General features: G+C 40.3%; 1 protein-coding gene across 1 annotated transcript; it reads left to right on the top strand.

Annotated features, from left to right (window-relative positions):
• Positions 1–280: 280 nt before the first annotated feature.
• Tnfrsf11b (TNF receptor superfamily member 11b) lies at positions 281–27,776 on the top strand. Its single transcript, XM_028871925.2, has 5 exons — positions 281–658; positions 18,624–18,990; positions 22,593–22,784; positions 23,900–24,124; positions 26,019–27,776. Exons 1-5 carry the CDS (start codon positions 626–628, stop codon positions 26,405–26,407), a joined length of 1,206 nt encoding a protein of 401 aa, XP_028727758.1. The 5' UTR covers positions 281–625; the 3' UTR covers positions 26,408–27,776.

Genomic DNA, 27,776 nt, shown 5'->3' with positions numbered 1-27,776 from the left:
TTGTGGGGGGGCGGGGGAGGGGGGCTCCAGAATCTCTGGGAAAGGGTTCAAACAATAGGTCAAACGATAACTCCAGACTTCTCCCAGAAAGGGAATATTATCTGAGACATGCGGCAGACGACTGTTGTAGTTGAAACCTTGGGTGGAGGAGCCAGCGCCCGGAGGCTGCCCAGAGGCTCCCAGAGGCTCCCCTGCGAGTGCCCAGCCTCTCACAGCAGGTCCCAGCTGCCCTGAGGCTGCCGCTGGCGGGAAGCCTAGGACGCAGCGGGACAGCTGCAGCCTGATTCACAGCTCGGTGGTGGCTTTTCCCTTCTTTTCTTCCTTCTTTCCCCCCTACAGAAATCAGTCACCCCCCTCCCGTTGCCCCACGCCTCCACGCAGGATCCTCCCACTCCGGCGCCTAAAGCGTTAACCCTGGAGCGCCCGGCACCCCTTCCACTGGCGCCCCAGGGTTCCTAAAAAGGAAAGGTACAAGGTTGGTCCACATGAGAGACTTGACAGATCAAAGGCAGGGCATACTTCCTGTTGCCCAGACCTTATATAAAACGTCATGCTCGCCTCGGCTGCAGAGGCGCACCTAAGCACTGACCCAGCGGCTGCAGCCTGAGGTTTCCCGAGGACCACAATGAACAAGTGGCTGTGCTGCTCACTCCTGGTGGTAAGTCGTGGGCAGAAAGCTGCTGGCCACCTGGGTTCGGGAACTCCTCCGGCTGTTGGGGACCAAGCCGGGCTCTCTCCAAACCCCTTTTTCTAGCTATACAAGGCTGCTCTGGAGGATGAGTGGCTTTGCCATGAAAAGTTCCTGCTGAGTTTATGTGGAGGGGAGAGAGAGAGAGAGAGACAGCGAGAGGAGACTTAAGACTTTTTGTTTGGTTTTACCCATTTTATTTAACTTATTTATTTACTGACTTATATTTTGTATGGTGCATCACGCCTTTTCTTGACCTGACTTTTTTATGACTGCAGGTGAAGCGGACTGTATGTTGGAAAGAAAGGGCAGACTTTTTGAAACTTGTGTAGAACAGTTTGGATGGGGGTTGGGGGGGTATAGTCTGGTGCACCACTAGGCTGACTTACATAGGCATTTTGGGCATTAGCGAAAATGTTCTCTCATTTAATTGTACAATTTAATATTTTAATAAAGTTTTATTATTCTAGTTCTCAATGTCAACATAGTATGAAAAATATTAATAGACTGATGATAATTGTGTTCTAGAACATATTTAAATAACCAGATCAAGTTCAACCCTAAATACAACTCAAACCTCTTTTGAAATGCTGTTTGGAAAATAAAGGAATCTCTTTAATATAGTATATGTCCTTCCTTCCTCCTTTTCTTCTTTTAAAAAAAACCTTTCAACTTAGGCTTTTGGAAAATTGTTGTTAAAGTTTATGTAGAAGTTTTTCTGTGCCAAAAATCTTTTCCCTTTACATCAGTAGAGTGTGAAACGCAGGCAGACAGAGAAGTGTGTCTTTAAGGACTGTTTGTGTCTGAGATGTACTAGAGTCAATGTTTGAATTTCAACCCCTAACTCACACAGTGTGAGTGGAAAGCTATATTATCTTCCCCTTAGCTCCAGGGACACAGAGACATGCATATGTAATAGCAAAGTCACTCAGGAAAAGGTGGGCAGGGGACTACACACAAGTATGTTAACTACATGTGTACATATGCAGATATGTTTGTGTATGTAATGCATATAGCCAGTAGTTTGGATACATGGAGAATTTTGAAAATTTTATTTATTTTTAAGTATATATATATATATATAGTTTTAGGTATATATATATATATATATATATATATATATATATATATATATATATATATACCTATAGTTTGCTTGTCTGTGCACCATTTGTGTGCCTGGGGTTGATTGAGGCCAGAAGAGGGCATCAAATCCTCTAGAACTGGAGTTCCAGACATTTGTGAGCTGCCACATGGGTGCTGGGAATAGAACCGAGGTCTTCTGGAGGAGCAGCCAGTGCTCTTACCTGCTGAGCCATCTCTCCAGTTACACTTTGGAGAACTTTTTAAGAAGTGAAACATTTTGGGAACAGTGAGATGGGTCAGTGGGTAAAGGCACTGACAACCTAAAAACATAAGTACAGTCCTTAGATCCCTGTGTGGGAGGAGAGAACTGGCTCCTGAAAGATGTCCTCTGATCTCCTCTCACACTCCCTGGTACATATGCACCTGCACTAACACACACAATAAGTAAACGGAAGTATCAAAAGAGGAAAGAACACCCGAGAACTTGTACAACTGGTAGTGCCTACATACATTTGCTAAACTGAGCACTAGTGAGTTGGCAGAAAGATCCACAAATACATTATCAGCACCCCCCAAAGGTCCTGGTGTCCCTCCATTTTACTGCTATAAACTAGACTAACCAACACCAGAAATTGGTTTTGCTTGTACTTAAACTTTATATATGGATTTTATGTATTTTTCATGTTGGCTCCCTTCAAAGTTCTGCTCAGAGATTCATCACTGTTCCAATAATTCTTCCCAAATAGTAAAAAGGTCTTATAGGTGGTCTATATAAGGAGGTATGTGCATAGATGATACTAATTTTAGATAATACAACATTATCAGAAGAGAAAACCTTGAATGAATAAATACATAAATGAATAGGAAGGGTCTTGCTCTTTCTTTAATTTCTGAGATTGATTTTATTTTATGAATGGTGGGAAATGGACATATTGTACTTGCATGCAAAGAGGCTAAATTCCCCTTAGTAAAAAGAGATGCCTGACTGTAGGAACCAGAAGCGCTATAGATATTTAGTTCTCTGTGTGAAGCATCCCACTAGATAGATACTGGGAACAAAGTGAGTAGCCAGGTAGACATCATTCCTGCCTTCTGGACCTAACAACCTATTGGAAGAGGCAGATGTGGGTCGTGTATTGCATATGTAATAACAGTTGCAAAATAGGAAGCCCCAGATGATTGGGGAATAAAAGCAAAAAACAAAACAACAACAACAACAAAATACCCTCCCATGAGCTCATAAGGGAAGCTGCAGCACTGTGGTTCTCCACTAGACCCAGTTCAAATGCCCACACACCACTTGCCTGAGGAACAACAGTGGCTGTGTTTCTTTCCTCTGGAGTTCCTCTCTTCTACAGCCTGGGACAAGCATCCACTAAGACAATCACTCTGAAGTCTCCGCTTGTCATTAGCACTACCTGTGTGATAACAGATAGCTAAAGGGTGCTCTAGAACCATCTATGTACAAGACGTATACTCTGACGTTATACAGAGGAGGAAGGGATGGCCTCTTAATCTCACCTTGAGGGATTAATGGGGTATACTATTGCTGTAGATGAAAGCAAGACATCCGAGCGAAGGATGGAAAACCATGTAACAAAGTATATTCCACATTCTTCGGTGAGAGCAGAAGATAGGCTGGTAGTCAGGATAGGTCCATGGTGGAGGGCATTCCTAGAATGCTCACGAGCACAGACAAGCAGTGGGCTGTTCTGCAAGGAGAGATTATTCATCATACCAAGCCACTTCCTTCTTGGTTGCCATGAGTTACTAGGAGAGCAGAGAACATCAACAAGCCTGGCTTAGGTCTAGGCTTTAGCTGTGGCTAGAACTTCCCATCGTCCATCATGCAGTGTCAGAACCCGCCCTGAACTTCTCAAAGCCAAGCTCTGAATTCATTCTTTCATGACAGAAGGGAGTAGAAGGGGAGAGGAAAGGCAGCTGCTCCTTGCTCAGGAAAACTGCCCGATGTTTCTATTCTTCCTTTGGGGTAACACTCTTGGAGTTTCTGACTTTTGGTTTGTATTTTGTCTTTCCTCCCCTTTCCCCAGCGGCTAAGTCCATAAGCTTGCCTAGCTTTTTTTGTTTTTTTTCTTTTCTTTTGAGAATGTGGATGGTCCGAAGGTTTCTAGAAGCATCTGATAAACCCAACTCCACGCAGGCAGCCCTGCCCAGTATCCTGTCCTGTGTCCATGGCAACCTTCCTGGCCTCCACCACCTAGCAATCTTCAGCACAGTTCCTAATTTCAATCTAGGTTTAACTTTTACTTAGGTTAAAAACCACAGTTGCTGAATACCACTGGTGGGAGAAGAAGGCAGTCTGTGCCAAACGTTTTGTTCAGAAAGTTCTAGAAGCTACGGTCATGTTTTCCAAAGGGACACTAAGCTCACAGTCTGCTTTCTTGCTTTCCTGTTCACTAACTTGCCTTCCAGGTTTTGCTCTCTACAGCTCCCAGCCCACATGCTCCCTCTGCATAAAGGCTTTCTGTGAAAAACACTATTTCCCTTAGCATGGCATTGGCCAAGAGAATTTCCTTCAGCCTTAATTTGTACTTTGCAGCCAGGGGGTGGAGGAGGTGGGGGAAATGGAGAGGGGCATGGGGGAGGGGTGTGCTTAAGGTACATAAAAACAAAACAAAACAAAAAAAAAATTATGTCTTTCAAAGCCTGGACTAACAGTGTTTGGCTGCCCCTTATGTTGCTCTGATGGAGCAAAGTTGCCAAAACTATCAGTGTTTTACTGAAAATTATTGGTGTTTTACTCCATAGGGCAGAGCTCTCGATTATATTCGATTTTCTCTTCCCTGCACTTTTACAGTAAATCCTTTGAAACAACCTCCACGTCTCTTGAAATGAAATCTGGTGTACATATATTTTGCCTACACATATAACATTTATAGAACCAACATCCTGGCATAACTATACTGTAAAATGGTAATAAAAGGAAAGTGATTTATAATAAAACAAGCTTCAGTAGAAGGCATAATGAAGTCATGATATGTTGGCATTTTTACGTGGTATTGTTACCGCAGACACGCAGCTAGGAATGAAGCGGGAACAGGGCAGGTATGTCTCAGTGGTGACCCAAAAGCCTGATCAGGCCTGGCTTTGGCGCCCTGGATTTCTAAAATGGTGAGCCAATCTTGCTGGACATTTTAGTTTCATTTCATTTCTTACCAAAGTGTGTGTTACCGAATTCCTGGAAAATCCCCTATGGACAACAATGATGAAAAAAGTATTTCCTGTGTAAACGATACGGAATCCTGACATAGTTCCGGATGACCGCTATCATTTGATTTCTGTGGCTGTGAGAAAATGCCTTAACAAAAAGCAACACAGGGAAAAGGGCTCCTTTGGCTGACAGAACCGGGTTGCAGTCTGTCATAGCAGGGAATGCAGCTGATCACATCCACAGTCAGGAGTAGAAAGAAGTGGATGCATGCACACTGGCTTGCTTGCTCATGCTCAGCTCTGCTTCCAGACTTACATACAGTTCAGGAACCCCTGCCCAGGGGGTGGTGACATCCACATTCAGAATGAGTCTTCCTACTTCAGTTAGACCAAACAAAGGATATTCCTGACAGTCATGCCCACAACCCACAGTCCAGTCAGACCCAGGCGGTCCTCCAGTAGAGACACTTTTCCCAGGTGATTCTATATGGTGTCAAGTGGACAATTAAAGGTAAATGTCACAGTGATGTGATATATATATATACATACATACATATGATTTTCACTTAGTTTTTCATTAACTGCCAACATCTGAAGACTTGTAGGGCATATAATTGTTCTTGATTCTTCTGGATACCTAATATCAATTGTCATGACATCCTTAGAAACACTCCCATCAATTTCCAGCCCTCCTCCAAGGAAGGAATGGTAAAGAAAACATGGGCTCACTGCAAGCACAGATTTTCATCTTCCTCATTTGTACCCACAAGGTTTCCACCATCATGATACAAGTGTTCGCTGAGTCAAATGGGCTATGGTGAAATTTTCTAGAGCACTGGGTAATCCATCAGAAATCTCCATGGATGTTCCAAGAGAGTTTATCTACATAATGTGTGATTGTGGTTTAACCTCCTACGGTTGGCTTGACTATCTTTCAAAATATTAATCTAACCCTCTACTTATCTGGCCAATATTTCAAATATCACCGTGTACATTTCTACTATGGAAACTCAGAACCTTCATGAAAGCTCTTTTTTAGGAAAGCTACAAAATTAACTGGATTTCTATATTAACCACTGGAGTTGCAGTGGGAGCAGAGCTGGATAGCTTTCTGAGCTCCCCATACTGCTAGAGGGCTGCTGTCTGCTGACCAGAGAACACAGGCTCGTGGTATTAAATTGAACCATTAAATAGTCGTTTTTTCCCTGATACATTTAAAATGTTTTTAAAGAAGATTCAAAACCAGTTCCTGAGGATTAGACTCCAGAAATTTCAGCTCTTGGAAGGAGCCTAGACTTGAGATAAAAATAATATTAACAACCCAGGTCGTTACCCCAGAGAACCATAGAGAAAGCTGATTTCACATGGCCAATAGAGGAAAGGGTAAGGCACCATTCAGACTCATTTCTAATAAGGAGAGTCTTGCAAACAAGAGCAGCAGTAGCAACCATGTTTAGAAAAGAAAACAAAAATCAAAATAAAATTTAGCAACCCACAATAGCCGGAACTAGTGAATCGGAAATCCTAGCAACAGCTGTAAACTATCTGTGCAAGAAGAAAGAGTGAGGTTCGGCCAACTTGAAATAGATACAAGGACAGTATTTTTATGTGACATATAATTAGTTTTTGGAACTCATTACCACAGAATATTTTGGAATAACTAGCACAGAAAGTCTATAAAAGGAATACATTTAGACGGTTGTAAGGGATAAGAATAGTGTTATAACACATTAGGTAAGAAGCTGTGTGGTACGTCCCCGTCCCCCACACTCACGTGACCTCTGTAAGTGATGTGCGCTCTACAGGCACAGTAGAATAGTTTACCCTACTATAAGGTGACACAATAGGCCAAGGGCTTGGGTAGATACATTTTTCATGCCATTTCTCACACGTATCTGAGCCTGCAGACAGTACATTGATAGGGAATGTACAAGGAGGGCAAGATCTCAGTGAGGAAAGTCCTCACCACGAAAGCTCAAGGACCAGAGTTCGAATCCCCAGAAACTAGTGACAAGTGGGTGTTGTTGCACATGTGTAATTTCTGTGCTCACAAGGTGAGATGGGAGCCTCAGAACAAGTTGGCTAGCCAGATTAAACCAAGACACCAAGCTGTGAATTAAGCTGAGACGCTCTGCATCAATGGATAACAAGGAGAGCTACCAAAGAAACATCCAGCTTCAACCTCAGGCCTCTGCATACGTGTATACACACATGCACGTGCACACGCACGTATGTCTATATACATACAAGTACATATACATACATGTGCATACTATGCATACATACACATGAAAAAGAAGAAAGAAACCATACATAAAAAGAGAGAATGCAGCCAGTTTCTAAACGAAAGCCAGTTAAATGTCCATCTGCTCTCCTAAACACATCTGTGTTTGAGAACATGTAAGATCTACTGTCTGAACAAATTTCAAAAGCACAGTGCAGCAATTGTTATTTGTTGCATTGTAGAGGTCTTTAGATTGTTCTCACCTAACAGAAACTTGAGGTCTCTGAATTAGAACCCCACTGTGTTCTGCCCCTGGTAATTAACATTCTCCTCACAGTGGGAGTGCACCTTCTTTTAAAATAAAAAAGACTAGCCACCAGGCCTTAGCTTTAACTCTGTGCCTTGGCAACACTCTGCAAATGTTTCTTAACTAACCATAAAATAGAGCAGAGGAACTGGTGAGAGGACTAAGTCAGACATAAAACAAGGCAGCTCCTCTGAGCATACTCACTGCCTTTGGTCATTAACTTTCCTATTGGAGTTTTTGATTAAAAATAAAAAATCTTAGTTGCCATGCCATACTTCTTGTTAGGTAGCTGCTCTGTTGTCCCGTGTCCTTGTTCATTCTCTGCTTCCTGTTTTCCTCTTACGTTTGTTCTTACTTGTGGCTTTGTTTTGTCCGTATTCCTTTCTGGGTCTCTGTCTTCTTCTTCATAGTCCCCACTTCATCGTGCTCCCAATCCTGCCTTTGCCCTTGTCCTCTCCTGATTTCAATCTTGCTCTTCCCACCATCTTGGGCTTCTACTCAGTTTTGTTATTTTCTGGTTCAAATGTGTCTTTTTTTTCTTTTCTTGTTCAAAACTTAGGTATTTTATCCTTAGAAAATGTTAGTATCAAGAGCCTGTTCCTTATAGTATCTCCTCCCCATCAATTTGCATCAACACTGCCCCAAACAGCAGTGTAACCTGGGAGTTCAGATGCAGAGTGGTGTGACAGTACTTGCAATAGTAAGTCAGGCAGGATGAAAAGGCCTTGATTTCTTACTTCTGCCCTTACCTTTAAGGTTTAGCCAGGGACCCCATTTATGCCTCTTCAAAATAGAGGCTCTGAGCCCGGTGATACATGAAATGTTTGCTATAATTCCCAAGTTTTGTCATCTGAGATTTGTTTTTAAAGAACTGATTATATATTGTTGTCTATCCCAAATATCAAAAACCAAGTATATTTGTTTATATATGAAACATTATAGGAATATTTTGCAATAATCTCTTTTGTTGTGATGGTTAAAAGTTTCTTTTTGTGCCATGGGTCATACATAAGAAATCAAGAAATTCTGCTGAAGTCAAGGAAATCATCCAAGAAGGAGCTTTTGAAATGCTATCTAACTTTAGAAAGCATAACATATACTGGAGGGTCATAAATTATTCTTGAAACCAAAACCATTCACATTTTCTCATTCTTGTCATCAGCTGGTATACATAGAAAATGGCAATGTGGGTTTTTTTTTTCATTCTCCATTTAGTTAAAAGCCAAGTTCAAGACATTCCCCCAGGACTTACTGAAGAGGTGTAATTATGGTCACAAGCAATCTCCTTAGAGTCATTGAGTAAAATTTTCTTTGAATCTATATTCACAAAGAAGTACTTGACAACTGCACACTGCTCTTTGGAATAAATGTCAAACCTTCAGGCATTCTAAGCATGGTAATAGGCAGCCGGGCAAGACCATTAAATCTACACTTGAATAATACACCAGCTGACAGACAGCAGATCTCTATCCCCACACTCGGCTTCTTGTATCTTCTTTTAATGTCCAGTAAAAAGGAAGAAATAAAAAATAACTGGCCTGTAAAGATGTGAGTGATGTTTACTGTGTGATGGTATAGTCATTAGTGTTCTTTTTTTTCCTAAGGATTCTCAGTTTTTCTCCCTTCCAAAATTTGATAGGAAGTTCCAGTCTAATGAGGATGGAATGGGAGGGAAATATGGCACTTCAGGTGGAGGACTGGTGAATTAAAATGATCTCTTCACTTCCAAGCCAAGCATCTTATTGCTAATGGTGCACACTAAATTTTCTGTAGTTTTTGATTATTTGATTTTTCTCCTCATACTTCCACTCATAGAAACAATCCAAATATTACTTACTAGACAAGAATCTTTGCTTTACTGTTGACAGACCAACTGGGCATGACAGCACAAACGATAACTGTCCCTTTGGTACTGATTACAGTCCTTGAGATTTTCAAGTTGCTTATTTGCACAGAATAAAACCCAACTGGTCCTGACTGACTCAGCAGCTAACATCCCACTATGTTTGATGCCTAGGACACAGTCACAGTGAAGGGCATCACCAACCACAGCTATAGTTAGGATTCACACTTAAGGAGGTCTTTATTTGGCTGATAATTAAAAAAATTCTAGGCAACAAACATTATAGAAAGCCTGAGCTTGGCTGTAAAGTAAAGCAGTCATCCGATGTTTAGCAGTTGACTGAATTAAATACCCGACTCTGCGGACATCACCAAGAAGACAAACCATGTTTTCCTTCATTACTCCCACCTGACATTTCCTCTGTAGTTCATTCATCTGCAATGTCAACCCACTTGAATGTCTGCAAAGAGCGCAAATATAAATTAGAAAGACATTGTACTGTTTACAACTATCACATCTACATGTCACATGTAACATTTCACACACACACACACACACACACACACACACACACACACACACACACACACACTATAAAAACCGGGGATTCAGAGATTCAGACTAGAAACTGGGAATGCAGAGAAGTTGGGTAGTTTTCACTAATTTCAATTTTCCCTAAGGTTACCCAGATGAATTTTTTTACTGTTTCTGTTACAGAATATCCTACTATCTAGCCACTGAGTCCAGGGGAAAATACTAGCAAATCAGAAAAAGGCCTTTGTATACCTTCATCCCAGAACATTCAGCTGGTATGAAGGATGAACAGACTATGACCTGCCAAATCCTTAGAAAAAGTGATTCCATATACTTTTTTTTTTTTTTTTTTTACTTCCTGGACCCATTTAGCCTTTTAGCTCAAGGGGGACACTATTTTATTTTGCAATGATCTTTTTACTGGATGTGAATCTATGCCAAAATTTCCTAAGTAACAGAGTATAAGGCAAGAAGCTTACGGCTTATCAGACAGTGAAAGCATGGAGAAGAAAGATCAAGCATGTAATGGGAAGGATGGGAAAGAAAGGAGGGTCAATGGAAGGAGATGCACTACCGAGCATCTACTGCTTGGCATAACATGTAGTTAATTTTCCAGTCTTACAGGTCTTTCTACCAAAGTGTCATGTCAGCTACTTCAGGAGAATTTCTACATCAACTTGAGTGAATGCCTTGATGGGTGCTTGAGAGAGAATTAGTTTAATAGATGAGTACATAGACAAGCCACAGATTATATTTTCCATAGTGTTACAGTTAGTTTCATGTCTATCTCTTTCATATGACTGGGAATCTTATTCCTAAGACTGTATCAAGAAATTCAGTTGTTAAAGGGTTAGTTTCAAGCAGGTTTGGGTTTGAACTCTGGAAGGTATGAAAATTTTCTCATTTCTGACTAATCACCCAGCTCTCTAAGACTCAGTTTCTTCATCTTTAAAATAGGGATAATCATATCCCCTTGTAGGTAGTTGTGGGGGATGAAGGGTAGTAGCATGTGAAGAAAGGGCTTAGGCTACAGCCTGCTATATAGTAATATTATAAAATGAAAAGCTGTTACTCTCCATACCATACAGGATGTATAGTGTGCTTCTTTAGACATGATTGGTAGACAGCAAATAGCTGCGTAGTTAACGCAGGTGTTATTTGATTCCCCCTTTCCTTCTAACTTCTATTTGACGTTGTTGCTAACATAACTTTTCTAATGTTTCTAATAATAGTGGCCCATGGCCTTATGTTAATTAAACAATAGGTTTTATTAGTCAGCAAAAGGACCTTCAGAGTGTTGTGAGCAATATGTTACCTTCCCAGGAAAGGACCATAAAAATAAAAATAAAATGTAATCTTAAATTTGTGTTCAGAAGTATCAACATACCAAAATACACCACCAATTTGCAGTCTCTAATGCGAGGGACTGTAGCCAGAGAGCCATTAAGGTCTAATGCTGCTTGCTGATGATCAAGATAGGCTGAGTATTGAGAACCCAGGAAAAGTGCGGCCAGTACTATGGGTAGAGTTATTTTCCAGGACTGATATTGTGTCTCCAATAAGGTGATTATCATATAAGACTAAGAGAAGAAATATTAGGATCTAGGAATCCAAATATGTGACATTTCTCCGCATCTTTTGTGTTAACCTGCAATTCCTCTTTTTTCTTGAATGTTAACTTTTTATTTTGTTTTTTTTTTCTTTTATAAGTTGTTTAAGCAGTCAAATGTTAACCACTTTTCCATCATAGCAAAAGTCAATAAGCAAATCTGTTTTGTCCGTTCTGACTGGGTCTAAGCACAAACAAAATCCTGTTAATTAATGTAAATACCTTCAGGAAACTAACAGAAACTTCTGAAATGAAGGAAAAAAAAACACATTGAAAGTTAAATTTTACCTGGATACTGTTCTTCAGCCTCAAGGGACGCAAGCTCACATCAAATTTGGCCCAGTGATTCATCTAATAAATCATAGTTGCTTATGTTTCCTTTCCCCCATTTGCCTGGGAAAGCAGTTGGCAGCAGAGCACAGATGTAGAGATGAACAGATTCAATTCATTTGCTTTTACTTCCTTACCTGGAGACATAACCCTGAGCCAAATCACTGGGTAGTGTGGAAACTACTAAGCAGGCTACTCCTCAGGAGGGGACCTGTCAGAGCAGATAAGCCTCTCCAATGAATTGCCTTTGTTCACAGAGGCTAAGTACAAATGAAACAGTGCTTGCAAAACTCCATGCAAACGAAAGATGCATTAAAAAACATCCCCTAAGCAAAGCTTTCATCCTTGTCATTTTACAGACAAGAAAATTCAGGTTGTGTTCATGTCCTTGCCAATGTATCCTTTACACGTTACCTATGCTGTATAATCTCCAGTTCTCTGAGTTTTACACAGAAGGCATTCAACCTATCTACTGCATTGAGGAAATATCTAGATACATTGAAGACTTGCTGTACAAACTCATACCAAGCATTCAAAGAATATGGAGACAAACTCTTTACTATCTGAGTCTTCCAGGAAAAAGACGTTGACCAGCCTTGAGTCCCTTAGCAGAACCAAGAAAGTAACCATTGGGAAGATACTGAAACCAATTATTTTACTATATGATATATGTATGTATATGTATATATACATGCATGTATGTGTGTATGTATGTATGTATATGATTATGTACATATCTGTTTAGAAACAGTCCATGAACTCCAAACTGGTCTTGAACTTCTGATATTCCTGCCTTGCCTACCAACTGGTTGGATTACAAGACATACCACAACACCTAGGTTGATGCTTTCCTATGAATAGAACACAGGGATTTCATGCATACCAGACACTCTACCAAGTGAGCTACAATCTCAATATGAAACTAATTTTACTAACAAGTCAAAGGGACATTTTGGAGATCTTTAAGAACAGGATAGGCCATTAATTTGGAGGCACATGTTAGGTGCGCAGCTCCCTATTGACCAAGAAATGCAAAATATCTCCAGAAGTGATAGAATCTGATTCACAATGTTTCATTTCCTCTGCCTGTACAATCAACAAACATGGCTATGCCACATGGCTATTTGAGTCTTATGTTCTTTATATTGTATGAGAAAAGAATGTATTTTTAATAAAAGGAAAAGGAAACAAACATAAAAAATACATTTTGAGAGGAGACTCCCCCAAAATTGTTCTAAGGTTCATTTACCTAACTATGTAAGACAGAAAGTTAATAACAAGTCATGTTGTGAAGACACAAAGTGATTTTGATGAATTGGCCCATAATTCCTGCCACATAACTTGAGAGTTTGTGCAAGAATGGAGATGGAGTTGAGGGTCCTAGCCTATGGGCAGAAGTGAATAAAAACTGGTATTGATCATTAGAAGAAAAGAAGTTTCTCTATTCCTATTGATTTGAAAATAATTATTTGGGGAACATAAAAATCAGACTCATTCTTATTTTAGGAATTGAGGGCCCAGGGTCACCATATTCTTATTGATTTGAAAATAATTATTTGGGGAACACAAAAACCAGAATCATTCTTATTTTAGGAATTGGGGGCCCAGGGTCACCATATTCCTATTGATTTGAAAATAATTATTTGGGGAACATAAAATCCAGAATCATTCTCTTTTTAGGAACTGGTGCCCCAGGGTCACTGAGGCAGTGGTAGAATTAAGTTTGCAACCTGGTCAACATAATCGAAATGCAGCTTCTCCAGCTCTCCAGCAGAAAGTGCACGTCAGTCCACATCGAGTCGCCAGGCTGTATGCTTTTCACAGCTTCATTCATGACACATTTTGTATGCTTCTCAAAACTGTCCATGATATCCATTCATTTTTATTCTCTTTTTCATCTCATCTCACAAGTATTTGCAAATACTAAAAGTTAGTGTGTATTTTTTCCATCTTCTGCTTGTATACAATACCCTTGGATAATGCATTTCCTCGGCTCCTAGAGACATTTGTGTGCTCAGAACCTTCAAAGTTGGCTCCTTCATTGCATTTCTGCCCTGAATTCTCAGTATGTATTTCCAGCTATTTGCTTAGCATCATACACACACACACACACACACACACACACACACACACACACACACACACTCCTACCTAGAGCTTTTTATTCATGCACACTCACACTTCTCTTTTCAGCTATTAATGGAGATCTCACCTTGGGAGATTCAAAATTCAGCTGCTCCTTTGGTTACCAGCTCTTCCCACCCAAATCAGCCAACATTCATCTATCCTTCCCTCCTTTATCACCAACTGTTTCTTAAAATCTCTGATCTGATTGTCTGTTCAGTCCTTTCCTTCATCTCCAGTTCTTTTTTATACTTCCATTTTTTTTTAATCAATGAGTAGCTTATTCATATCTTACATCAGACTGGTTTTATATTGAATCCATCATCTAGCTGAATTTACAGAGAACAGTGATTGTTTTAATCAATGTTTGGTGAATGAGCTAACTAATTAAGAAATGGAGGGGAAATGGGGGACTCCAAAAGACTAAAATGACAAAAAAAATTAATAAATGGAACTTAATGTGAAAAGTTTATTTTTTAAATATGTTTTGTAATTTGTACAACAGGCAATCTTCATGAAACTCTCAACTGTATGTAACCTGAATGTTTCCTTTAACCACTGAGATGAACTTGAGAATGGCATGGTTTACAAACTGACCAGATGTTTAGCTAACTCTGGACAGTCCTCAAATAGTTCTCTGTGGCAAAGATCATGACGGGGGATTACAAAAGGAACTCCCAAACCAACTGACTATTTTCAGACTCTGCGTGGGATGCTCTTAATGAATCTTCCATAAATGGAAACCCACTGAGTTGGTCATTCATGGTTCTACAGACCAGAGAGCAAGCCCAGTAGTATGGGGCTGTCTGTATTGCATAATGCAAAAATAACCCTGCCAGAGGAAGTGTATTCTTCTGTCCTTTAGGAAGTCATGAAGTCAAATAAACCGAGAGAAGACTCGAGTCAAATCACTTGTCATTTAAGAAGGGGTGTGGAAGGCATAGGTGAACCTGAACCTGAAAAGTGGGGATTGATATGCAAAGGCTCCATGCCAAGAAGTTGCTAAATAGAGGAGATCAAAGGGGGTGAGACATGGAGACTCGCTTCTTAGTTCATTACTCACCAAACTGCCAAACCCAAGAACACAGCAATGGTAAAGCTAGAAAAGACCCCAGAGAGCCAATTAAATCTCCTCACCATCTTCGTTCGATCAGTTTCATCCTCTCTAAACATTTGGTAGATAAGAAAGGATGGAAGGCTTGGAACAGAAGATTCTTTAATGGTGTAACATTAGACATTGAAGTGGGTAACAGGCCTTTAGAGATAGAACTTTAACTATGCTTTCAAGAAAAATAGTATGGAAGCTTCCAAAGGAAATCCCAGACTGGCGAGAAATGCTAGACGGTAGGACTTAGGGATGACTTTCGAGTATAGGCGATTGGACCAGATAATAGTTAGATGCAGAATGGAAAGAGGCCAAAAGAGGAAATACTAAGAAAAAAGAAAGTTGCATTTCATTTCATTTACAAATTAAACATAAAACAAAGAAAAGATGTTCCCACCTATAAAAAACACCTTAAGGCTCAGCAGACATGTGTATATGTTGTCTCAGCCTCCGCAGATGCTCAGGGAGATGGCATTACACAGAAATCTATTTGTAATCCCTTATTAGGTTTTAAATCTTATCAGTAGGCAAAGGAGCAACAACTAATGTTAGGACCATGTATCTTTCATTGCTCTAGGAAATGCAAAAGGAAGTAAGAAAAGGCTATTCATCTTGTCCATCCTCTGTGCAGCCACTGAGTCCAGAAATTCTGTGTGGGAATTGGGGCTAACCAAAGATTGAGACCTAACTATCTGATTTTGACCACACAGAGTTCTGTCCTTTTACTAAAGTGGATTTTTTTCCAAGTAAAGCACAGAGGTCCAATTCAACTTGCTGAAAACAAGTCCATCATTCTTCAAAGCCTTCTGGGTTTTAATTCCACACAGTAGTCTTGAAGAAATTTTCCCTACTAATTACTCCCTAATTCTTAAATCCACACCTTGTCTATTCATTTTTCTCAATTACTCCCACCATAATTTCCCTATATCTTAAAGAAATGATTTTTTTCACAGTATCAGTGCATGGAAACAACACCATGTCTACTTCCTAGAAAAATACCAATTGTACTAGTGTTCTTGGTGATAAGAGTCCAAACTACTTCGGATTTTGACTATTAAAGATGGTTTAAGAATATATGCATATGCTTTGACAGCTGAAACCTCTTATCCCAAAATTCTAAACCCCAAATTCTACAAAATCTGAAAGTTCTTGAGCACTTACATGAGAGTTGAGAAGCGTTGGATTTTGGAGCATTTCTGATTTTGTATTTCCAGGTTAGAAGTACTAAGTTGTTGTTGTTGTTGTTTGTGTGGCTCTGTAGGGTAAAGCATATGAGCGGTTACTGTTTTCCTTCCCTATCCCATCTTCATCACATTGGAGTAATGGAGTACTCATCATCACAATGTTGATGAATGAATGAGCATCTTGACCTCTGTGGAAATGGGCACAGGACAAGGACGAGAAGCATGGCTGGATGTAGCACTCGAGATAAACAGCCTCTCTGGACCTCTGAGTCAGACCTCCTAAAGGCAGACAGAACCCTCAAATGTGGCTTTCCAGGAAATTTAAAATGAACAGCAATAGAAAAAAAAGTGTGTCTCATTGCTTTCATATGGGTTTGCATGTTGTGTTAGGTTAGGGAAACCTCATGCCATAGCACTGGCGATTAGAGAAATAGTTGAACCAGATCCTTAAAACATGTCTCATAGCGTATTCAATTGAACAATCAGCAGTCATTTCATCTTCACTTCTTTCAAGCGAATGAATTGCCTCAGGGAAATAAAAGAACGTGCTTTCTTCTGAACCCCTCAAGTTATGGGGTACCCTGGTGAACCAGCAGGCTGGAATTGCACTCCTCTCCTCTCAGCTTCTTGGAGTGTCTCACATCAAAGCACTGTGAAAAATTCTCTCCGCTAAAAAAAAAAAAAAAAAATCCATCATCTTGGAGGAGGTATTTGGGTTTTTTTCCTTTCATTTTATCAGCTCATATGGTCTAAGATACTGGCTGTGTTCCACTGGGAAGTGAATGGAGTCACTTAGATTAAAATGCTGTATGCTTATGAAAGGGGCTAGTCTTCACCTTGGCCACTACTGATTTAATAGGGAATGCTCTTTCTCTAGCTGGGCATGCTTTTCCCAGGTGTGTGTGGTGGTGAGTGGGGGACATTTCCTGAGCTCTACAAGCAACAGAGTTTGAGGGAAAAAATGATGTTTGTTTTGACACTTCCCCCCAAACTGTAAACAGTCACTGTTGATCCCTGTACCAAAAACAAACTTTAAAAACCAAGCAAGCCACTCTCCACACACAGATGACACTGCTTCTTCTGAGAACATGTTTCCAGTAATTAGCATGGAGTTGTTCTTCAGTGTTCTCTGAAGACTTTTGGGGACACAGAACAAGTTAGAGGTCATGTGCAGGTGGTCCTCCAAAAAGCATCCTTGCCATGATTGATGGTAACTTCTAAAACCATGCCTGCTCCCTGATGTTTCTCCAAGTTAGCCCTGGCAGAGGCAGTCCTTTCCTCTTCTACATGTGTTTTACCTATGCAAGACAAGATTGTCAGCCTGCAGGCTTGCTGGAGAAAGTTTCAATCTTAAAATTCTAGGACTCTTCCTAGTGGATTGCAAGCTTAAGGAGACTGTACTCATGTGTGACTCTACAGGATATTCCTACTTCTGACACCTAGTAGACTTTTCTCATGGGTCTGTTGCATTAATAAATCAGTGAATGAATGAATGATTCATATTATGAATGGCCACTGATAATCGTGTACTTTCCCACATCATCAACTCTTTATTCTATTGCTTTTCATCATTAAGTCGTAATTAAGGAAACTAAAAGAACCATTATCTAGTTGTGAGTTCAGCCACTGTGACCACATTAGCAATCACACTCTCCCCATCTTCCACTCCATGTTTCCCATCTCCTTAACCTGCTTTCCCATGTATATTTAAAATGATGCTTAGTTTCTAATATTCCATTTAATTTTACTGTATGTATTTTCTTCTCTAACTGGACTGTAAACTTCATGACACAGAATTTCTGAACTATTTAACTTTGACCTATATCTGGAATACTTTGAACAAGAGTCTGGCCCACAGTAAAGGTTCAGTAACTAGTTGTCAAGTCAGTAAGAAAACAGTTCTTAGTTGGTTCTTTCCATACATCAGAATCAACACGTGACTTTGGTTCATTAATATTGTTAACTCCCAAGACCAGCTCCCCACCAATAGAACCATACTGCTTCCAGGTCTGAGTACTGGAGGTCTTCATTGTTAACAAGGAGTCTAGGTGACTATGGTGTAGCCAAAGTGAGAGTGATCAGTGCATCCATTCACTAACCCAGAGATGATCCTCAAACCTGGCATGATGAAGTCTCAAATGGTTACTCAGTGGTACCCAAGTATCATTAGTTCTATTGTGTTTTTTTTTTTTTTTAATTATAGTTGTCTGTGAGTGTCCATCACTTTGTTTCTGTCTATCCTCTTGACTATTGGCAGAAACCACAGGAAGCAAAGCTGAGGCTTTGGAACCTTCTTTCTGTTGGGTCTCCTTGGAATGGCATTAAGGTTAGGTAGTGAGTGATTTTTGATTCAGATGTTGCCTTTGCACAGAACTGCCACCACATTTCCACTCTATTTAACCATTGTGTCTCTTCTAGCTCCTGGACATCATTGAATGGACTACCCAGGAATCCTTTCCTCCAAAGTACCATCATTATGACGCAGAAACCCGTCGTCAGATCCTGTGTGACAAATGTTCTCCCGGCACCTACCTAAAACAGCACTGTACAGCGAGAAGGAAGACACTGTGTGTCCCTTGCCCTGACCACTCTTACACAGACAGCTGGCACACCAGTGATGAGTGTGTGTACTGCAGCCCAGTGTGCAAGGAGCTGCAGTCCGTGAAGCAGGAGTGCAACCGCACCCACAACCGCGTTTGTGAATGTGAGGAAGGGCGCTACCTGGAGCTAGAATTCTGCTTGAAGCACAGGAGCTGTCCGCCAGGCTTCGGAGTGGTGCAGGCTGGTAGGTATCTGTTACAATGTGCAGCAAAACCAATTAGGTCTGTGCAAAACCAGACAGTAGCTAGTTAAGGGTATGCTTGTCCTGATAAAAGATAACAGTACCTGCTAACTGTGTGCTGTATATCTGGATTGTTTCCAAAGGACTTTTCTCAAAGGAATACTTTGCCACTACAGTGTGATTTAGTGAGGAATCTCGAATGTAGCAAATTGCTCCCTAATGAGATGCATGATAGATTGCTCCATTTTAAAGGCCTGCCGTCTGAGTTGCACCACGAGTAGCTGATATACACCACCACGTCTCACTTCGGCATGGACAGCTTCAGATTGCAGGGCGTTTTGACAAACATCAGAAATGTTAATCGATACCAAGAGAGTAATTATGCTGATATTAATGAGACTCTGGAGTACTAACAATGAGCAGTTATAATTAATTATGTAAAAAATGGGAATGGCTAGGGGAAATACATTTCATTATTAAAAATGAAGCTGGTTCTCCTTTGGGCATGGGAGTTGAATGTTTGGGAGGATAAAGACAGTAGCAAACCTTCTAACCAGCTTATTCTTTATCTCAGACAAAACAGATTGTCAAGTCAACGGGAAGACCTTGTGTAGAAACAAGTACTTTCTCTTCTTGCATTCCCAGCAGCATGGGCTGGGGCTAGTGAGAAACTTTTAAAGCTGAAACCCATTTTCCTTTTCTAGCACGTGTGTGAAGCTACCCTGTAGACTACAACTGCTTGTGGCTTAGGAAAACGAAGAGCATCCACTTAGCGCAAAGAAGAGTAATCCCTGTATATTCTGATTACTCACTTTAAAGCAGGATCCCTCAACCCAGCACTCTTGACTTAAGCTGGATCATTTTCCCTGTGGGAGCCTTTCCTGTGCCTCTCTCTCTAAGCCCTGTGAGGGCTTATCAGCAGCCCTGGTGTCTAGCAACTAGCTACCAGCTGCAGGCCTCCCTCCATTGTAAGAGCCAATTTGCTCCTGGTTGAGAGGTCATACATAGTACATGTTTGCCTAGTACATGTTCATTACTTGTAACAAGTTTAAGTTTAGATGACAAATATTTTCAGTTTGAAGGCATGCACGGAAAGTCAGGTGTAGCAGCCAAGGCCTGGGGAGTCCCATCTCTAAAGATGTACCAGGGATGACGACAAGGTTGAGGCCGACAAGGGTGTTGCCTAGGCTATGGCATGAGACCTTGTTCAAGCAAGGCAACAAACAACAAAACCCCAAACAAAAGCTTGAGTCTATTTAGTGTCTTTTGTAGCAAATCTTTAAAAGAATGAGCACTGCAGGAGAGCCCATAGAAACCTTGCTAGATGGAACATTTGAAGGAGAAAGAACTGCTATTTCCCACTTATTGGGTGATACTTTGGGACTCAATACTCTACCAACCAATAGGGAGAAAAACTCAAGCAAGTCTACTTACTCCAGTTCTATGAGCTATGATGAACAGATGCAGAAATTAAACATGGACAGTGCAGCTCCAAAAGTTGAAAATTGTGTAAATACCAGAAATAATAAGGTGGTTGTCCTCACAAGCATGGAAATATTTCTATGGGGTGAACTAAGAGGTAGCCAGAAGACTTAGAACAAAAGTTTATTCAACTTTTTCTCTCCAAAAACCTGGAAGGTGGTTCTGCATAGAAAATAAGAGGTTTCCAGGCCAAAGGGAAGGAAGGATCGTGTGATGTTATTCTACAAAATATTTGCTAACTCTTTTTGTTGTTGTTTTGAAGCCAAGATTGTTTCATCTTCTCTTCATATCCACCAGCTGGCCAGCCCTCTACTTCCTGACAAGTTACTTAGGGCTATCATAGTGAATTGCAATTCATCATATCATTGTAGTGTTTCACATCTTGCCTGCCAGAATAGATGTTCGTTGTTTCTACTGATACCAACGAGGCAAAATCATTGCTCAGATTGCTATATCTTTTTTAGGCACAAAAGTGTTTCAAAAGAAGTCTTACTCAGAGAGGTTATTAAATGAAGCCTCCTCACAAATATAAGCTTTATATCTGTCATTCTCAAATCTTCTTGTTAAAGAATTGGAAAGGCAAGTTTATCTAAGAAACTATTTTATACAGATCACCTTCTTGTTAGGTGACATCAGAAAACTCAAGCCACAAACATGTAGCTGAAAAATGACAAATTCCCTTTCTGTGTCAATAATGTGGCAGATGGCAAATGGATTCTTACGTCCACACACTCAAGTCATTTATTCTCAATAAGCTGGCAGAAACTGGGTGCCTAAATATTTCTACTTACAACACTGTAGAACTTAGTATGGAGTGGGATTCCACTTAACAGGAGGAATGTAGTAAGAGGGTACACTGAAAACCAAACCCAAACCAATTCCTCTTTGTTTGGTGAGGGTGGTTCTTAAGACAATGTCATGACAGTGTTGAAAATAGCATTTATGGGAGACATGGGGCCTGTGGTTTCTCCTCCTCCTTGTCTCTGCTAGCCCTTTGTCATTTTTACAGGTCAATGAATCATCAATCTTTTTATAAAGGAGGAGAGAGGAGATGAGACTAGAACCAATCCTTTTTACTGCTTTCTTTCCAGGAAGGGTAGAAGACACAATGAAATGGGGGGTGGAACTTCTTAATAAATGAAATTTAATAACTTTCTATAGCTTTCATTCGTCTCCTTTGTGTTTGTTATCTTGCATGAGCCAGAGTTGGACTGTGCAATCTACATTTGAATATTGAAGTCTAAATCTGTTCAGCCAACTTACACTAGATGGAGGTATTTTCATATGCAAATACACTGTAATGTGTGTTGTGTCCATGCATAATAGAGTCCAGGGTTTGAATATGTTTATTTTCGGTGGCAACCCTATTGAAAGTCTCTTGGTTTGAGTTTTCATAACCAGTGATGTCTTCAAAGGTATTAAATGCCTGAAAAGCATGAAGTAGAAAACCCTTGTAGTTACCCATCCTAAAGATTTAGCCACGCTCTTTACTCAACACTGTAAAGAAATGCTGTATCATCGTCTGTTTATTATATAGTTCAGCGTTGGGCTTACACCTGTGAGTCAGCAGTCAACTTGACCACTACCTTCAAGAGTTTGCTATAACGTGCTGTTCTCAAGGTTAGCAAGTTTCACAATTAAGAGCTCAGAGAGAAAGAACTTCTGTAAGAAATGATTGGAATTTAACGATGCAACATTCAATGGGTGCTGATTTCAAAGAGCGAAAGTAAAGCAGACACAGAGCAGTTATCTTGATGATTTTTCCAGGAATAATTGTGCGAAGAATACGGTTGACAAATCTTACTGGCACTTCATCAGAGACAGGACTGATGAGTACCCCACTCCCCCTCTCTTTTCATCTCCCATTTCGGGAGCATTTTGTAGGTAACAGCACTAAAAACCTTGCGTGGGTATTACAAGAAGGGGAAAGAGCCGGAGGGGCTGGCTGTTGATGTTTTGTTATTTCTGTCTAATGAAGTGAAAAATGGAAATTCTGAAACTTTCCTGCAGTATGTGGTAGCAGTAAAAGCTCGGTGAAAATTCAGTTCAGAACTGTGCTTAGACGTTATCTACAGCAAAAGTGTTGGGGATGAAGTAGCTAAATTGCGGGGTATTTTCCACAGGAACCCCGGAGCGAAACACAGTTTGCAAAAGATGTCCAGATGGGTTCTTCTCAAATGAGACATCGTCGAAAGCCCCCTGTAGGAAACACACAAACTGCAGTGCACTTGGTCTCTTGCTAATTCAGAGAGGAAATGGATCCCATGACAATGTATGTTCTGGAAACAGAGAAGCAACACAAAAATGCGGAATAGGTAATTATACCCCAAACCACACTGCTTTCTTACCATCTTGGCATATCTTCCTCCTCCAAGAGGAACACAAACTCACATTTTGCCTTTCTTGACTCTTTGTTTTGTTTTGTTTTGTTTTTGTTTTTCAAGACAGGGTTTCTCTGTGTAGCTTTGCGCCTTTTCCTGGAACTCACTTGTAGCCCAGGCTGGCATCGAACTCACAGAGATCTGCCTGGCTCTGCCTCCCGAGTGCTGGAATTAAAGGTGTGTGCCACTAAATATGAAGTACAGGAATGGACACAGGCATTGTTTATCGTTCCCAATACTTCCACTATCTTTCACTGTGTTACCAGATAGATATCTTAGTTAATTTACCCTTTATCTTTTCTTATCTAACAAATACAATGAGTGAAAAGGGTAATGAAAAGAGTTAATTCTAGCCTTAGCATTGTTTTTTATTTCAGCTTACATTTTATGTTTGCAACAGAGTATTTAGTATATGCCAAGTCCTTTACTCTCTAAAGTTTGATATTTATGAAAAACACTGTGAAATTTGCTTAGGATAAATGTAGATGGTTAATGGCTTAACACTCAGCTCTATGTCCCCTGCCTCATTTCTACTGCTAAGCAACATGTTTGTTAAATATACACAAAACAATACCCTATCATGATTGCACATAAAACAATAATACTATTTTGATTATTGTTTAAGTTCCTTCTAGGCAGTCATTTTGTGTGTTGGTTTTTCTTTGACATTGACCTTGTGGTACACAGTAGTCACTAAGTAAACTTTTAGTAAAGTATTAATATTTATATTGAGTTGTAGAATTGTATGTATCCATATTAATATTCTCATTATACATATACTAACTTACCCCTTCCCAAAAAATGACAAAGGAAGACAAAACATTAGACAACACATTAAGTTCAGTTAGTCTTTACTACTAACAGCAACCAAAAGAAAGTTGTTTATTCAAACTTCCTATTTTAGCATGTTGTCTCACAGCAAACTCAATCCCCATACTCATTTTGTGGTTGGATTTGCTTTGTTTTTTTGTTTTCTTTTTTCTTTTGCTGGAACGGCTGCAGGAAATTGATGTGTTTGGTGAATCTCTTTATTTTCCACTTTTCTACAGATGTCACCCTGTGCGAAGAGGCATTCTTCAGGTTTGCTGTTCCTACCAAGTTTACACCGAATTGGCTCAGTGTTCTCGTAGACAATTTGCCTGGGGCAAAAGTGAACGCAGAGAGTGTAGAGAGGATAAAGCGGAGACATAGCTCGCAAGAACAAACTTTCCAGCTGCTGAAGATCTGGAAGCATCAAAACAAAGACCAAGAGATGGTGAAGAAGATCATCCAAGGTACCATCTCCTGAAATAATGAGTCAACCAACAATCAGAGACATCTATTTGTCATAAAATACGAATGGGACTAGTTGTCTAAGTAGTGGGGTGGGTGCTCCCCTCCTGGAATCATCATGGAACTGACAATTTCTTACCAAGTGATAGTGTAGACAGGATTCCTGTCACAGCTAAGGAAGGCTCAGTTCTCACCTCGGCACTGATTGAAAGAAGAGGTGTGAACTCTTACATTCAGGACTAAGCTGGGGGTGGTGGGACTCTGCCCCCAGATTCCTCAGCTGTTTCCTCAGCCATGTCTGCCTAGAAGAAAGTCCTTGGTCTCTTGGCTCTTGCTTCACATTTTTCACACTCTGCTGTCATTGGTAATTCTCTGCCAAGGGGCACCAAATGTCTTGCAGATGACCTCTCATTAATCCTAACTATATATGCATCCAAATTACCATTTTAGGAACACCTGTGGTGAGGATTAGTAAAGTCCAATCAGCATTTGAGCTTCTCAGAAGAAAGGGCTAGCTAAAAGCAATGTGCTAGAGATTCCTAAAGGATCTCTTTTAGAAATAGTGTGGAGGGTAGAAAGTAAGGCATGCAGGGAAGGAGAGAAGAGACCCAAAGAGGAGAAAACAAGCTGGAGTCCTCGTGAACTGTACACTTGATGACATACAGTGGAAAGAGTTCGACTTCAGTTACCATTAGGGAAGACATGCTGCAGAGATGAAGAAAGGTTTTCCTAATGCAGACAGCATGGAGCAGAAATTACCCTGCTCCACCCTAGTATCTGACAGAGTCTCCTTACATTCCCCGTAAAGCTTCAGACATGGGAAGTTAGGGCAATAGATTTTAGGAGAATTACTTCCCCTTTGACAGGCCAGTGCTTTCACTTATGCAGAGTTATCTTTTCTTGTGTTTCTGGCAAAACAAAATTATTCTTTGAACCCATAATTAGCCCTGAAGCAAAAATAAAAGGAAATGGAAAGTCAGGGACTGTCAGTATGTGAAGGGACCCAATTCCCTGCTTTATAAATGAGAACATTGCAGCCCAGAAAGATGAACGGAGTTGCCTTAAGGCTCACAGATAGTAAATGACTCATGTCGTTAATAGAGACATTAGTTACTCCTTCTTATGTTTATGCCCAAGCTCATTGCCGAAATGCCCTCCAGGCTATGTGTTTGCTGTTCTTGGACTCCTGTTCCTGGCTTTCCATGTCTGCCACACTCTGGTGCTTCTCCAGCATGATGTATATTTATTAAAGGCTAGTTAAAATGTCTCTTGCCGGCCGGGCGGTGGTGGCGCACGCCTTTAATCCCAGCACTCGGGAGGCAGAGCCAGGCGGATCTCTGTGAGTTCGAGGCCAGCCTGGACTACCAAGTGAGTTCCAGGAAAGGCGCAAAGCTACACAGAGAAACCCTGTCTCGAAAAACCAAAAAAAAAAAAAAAAAAAAAAAAAAAAAAAAAAAAAAAAAAAAAAAAAAAATGTCTCTTGCCAAATAGGGCCAAGGTTAGACACCGACCCATGAAATTTCCATTATAATATAAAGAACCTGAATACTTCATTTCTGGTTTCTTTTTCTCTTTCCCTGAAATGCTGCTATCTTAAAGTTGCAGTTCTTGCTTTGAAAACTGAAGGTAATGAGTCTGTAATTTTCCATTGTTCCCTGTTAAAACCACAAGCTTCTCACAAGACTGTTGTTGGGTGCTTCAAAGAGATTGTAGGTTATCCTATTATAACATAAAACAAAATCACCTTAGCAATCAGAAAGAACTAGAGTCACTTCAGTCACCTAAGGAAGAGCAGGAAAGGATTACCCTTAAAATGAAGTTTCGGATTGTGTGAGGGCCTCTGCCTGAGGCATTAGATGACTAAGAATGACATGAGCATCTCTTTGGTTCGTGCAGACATTGACCTCTGTGAAAGCAGTGTTCAGCGGCACATCGGCCACGCAAACCTCACAGCAGAACAGCTTTATGTCTTGATGGAGAGCTTGCCCGGGAAGAAGGTTGGCCCAGAGGACATCGAGAGAACGAGGAAGACATGCAAACCGAGTGAGCAGCTCCTAAAGCTGCTCAGCTTGTGGAGGATCAAAAATGGAGACCAAGACACCTTGAAGGGCCTGATGTATGCACTCAAGCACTTGAAACCACACCACTTCCCCAAAACCGTCACCCACAGCCTGAAGAAGACCATCAGGTTCTTGCACAGCTTCACTATGTACAGGTTGTATCAGAAGCTGTTTTTGGAAATGATAGGGAACCGGGTGCAGTCAGTGAAGATAAGCTGTTTATAACTAGAAATGGTCACTGCGCTGTCTCTTTGGGATGGGCCAACTCTGATGGAGGAGAAGACTGTTTCTCAGGCACTTGAAAAGGCACAGTGATCCCTTTCCCATCAACAGTGGGAATGAAGATCCCCGCCCCTACACTCCATATTAAGAACACTGAGGACTCTGAGTAGTGAAAGTGAGGCAGACTATTTTATAGCTTTGCAAAGCCAAGTGTCAGCACAGAATGGCAGGCATGCTGATTGACAGCAGAGGGTATTTTTTTACAACCCTAAACATAGGTCCCTTCTTCCATTTCCTCATGGCTGAGTAATCAGGAGGCTTCTGCTCTCTTGCTTGTCACCAATGTCTTTTTCTTCATTCTGAAGCTGTTTGTCTATCACATTCTCTTTACTGTAATGCTTACCAGGTGCACGAGCCTTATCACATAGGCAGGGTCTTAGGCAAGCTTGACTGTTAGTTATTTTTCCCTCTAAAGATTTACTTTGGGTTAGAGGCTTGGCTAGACAAGCAGGGGTGGGTTTCAGTAGTTTATTTAGCAGACTGCCACCAAGAGCCCACCAATGTTTCTTGTTCATCTGTAGTTGGACCTAAGCTGACTCAAAATACTTTTATTTTGAAAATGATCACCCAGTTTTATTCCTTATACCAACAATAACTGGCTTTGTTGCAGGACACTAAAAGAAACTATGATATGGAGAAAGAATTGATATCTCCCCCCACATTCAACAAATCCCCAAGAGTTTATCCAGCTGTCGTATCTGGTCCAGTATCTACTGACTATGTGTTCTCTTATTTCTGTTTGCAGTAATTCAACTGGAAATAATAATAATAGTAATAAAATCTAGACTCCATTGAATCTCTCTGAATATGGGAATCTCTAACTTAAATAGGTTTGAGATTTCAGTTGTGTTGGAGGCTTTTATTAGAAAGCCGATGTTCTTCTGTAAAAGTTACTAATATAGCTGTAAGACTATTACAGTATTGCTATTTATATTCACTGAGATATAAGATTTGTACATATTATCATCCTAGAGAGAAATGGTATAAGACAATTTTAGAAAGAAAAAATATTGTTTATTGTTATGACAAAAGAGATAAAATATATTTTTAATAGAAACTTTGTAGGGTTTTCTAATAGATACTGCCAGTTTTCCAGTGTGGAATGTTTTTATAATATAATTTTATCTGTGTAAGATGTAATATCATTTTATAGAAAAATGAATTATATAGTCAGTTGTTTAATGTCAGAAAGTGTATGAACTATAAATTATCTGAATATTAGATGCTCTGAGAAATTGAATGTACCTTATTTAAAAGATTTTATGATCATACTATATAAATAACATCATTAAAGTTTTCAAATTATTTTTCA

Source organism: Peromyscus leucopus, chromosome 20 (assembly GCF_004664715.2).
Source record: "Peromyscus leucopus breed LL Stock chromosome 20, UCI_PerLeu_2.1, whole genome shotgun sequence".
Classification (NCBI taxonomy): Eukaryota; Metazoa; Chordata; class Mammalia; order Rodentia; family Cricetidae; genus Peromyscus; species Peromyscus leucopus.
This window is presented reverse-complemented; position numbering and strand designations above follow the sequence as displayed.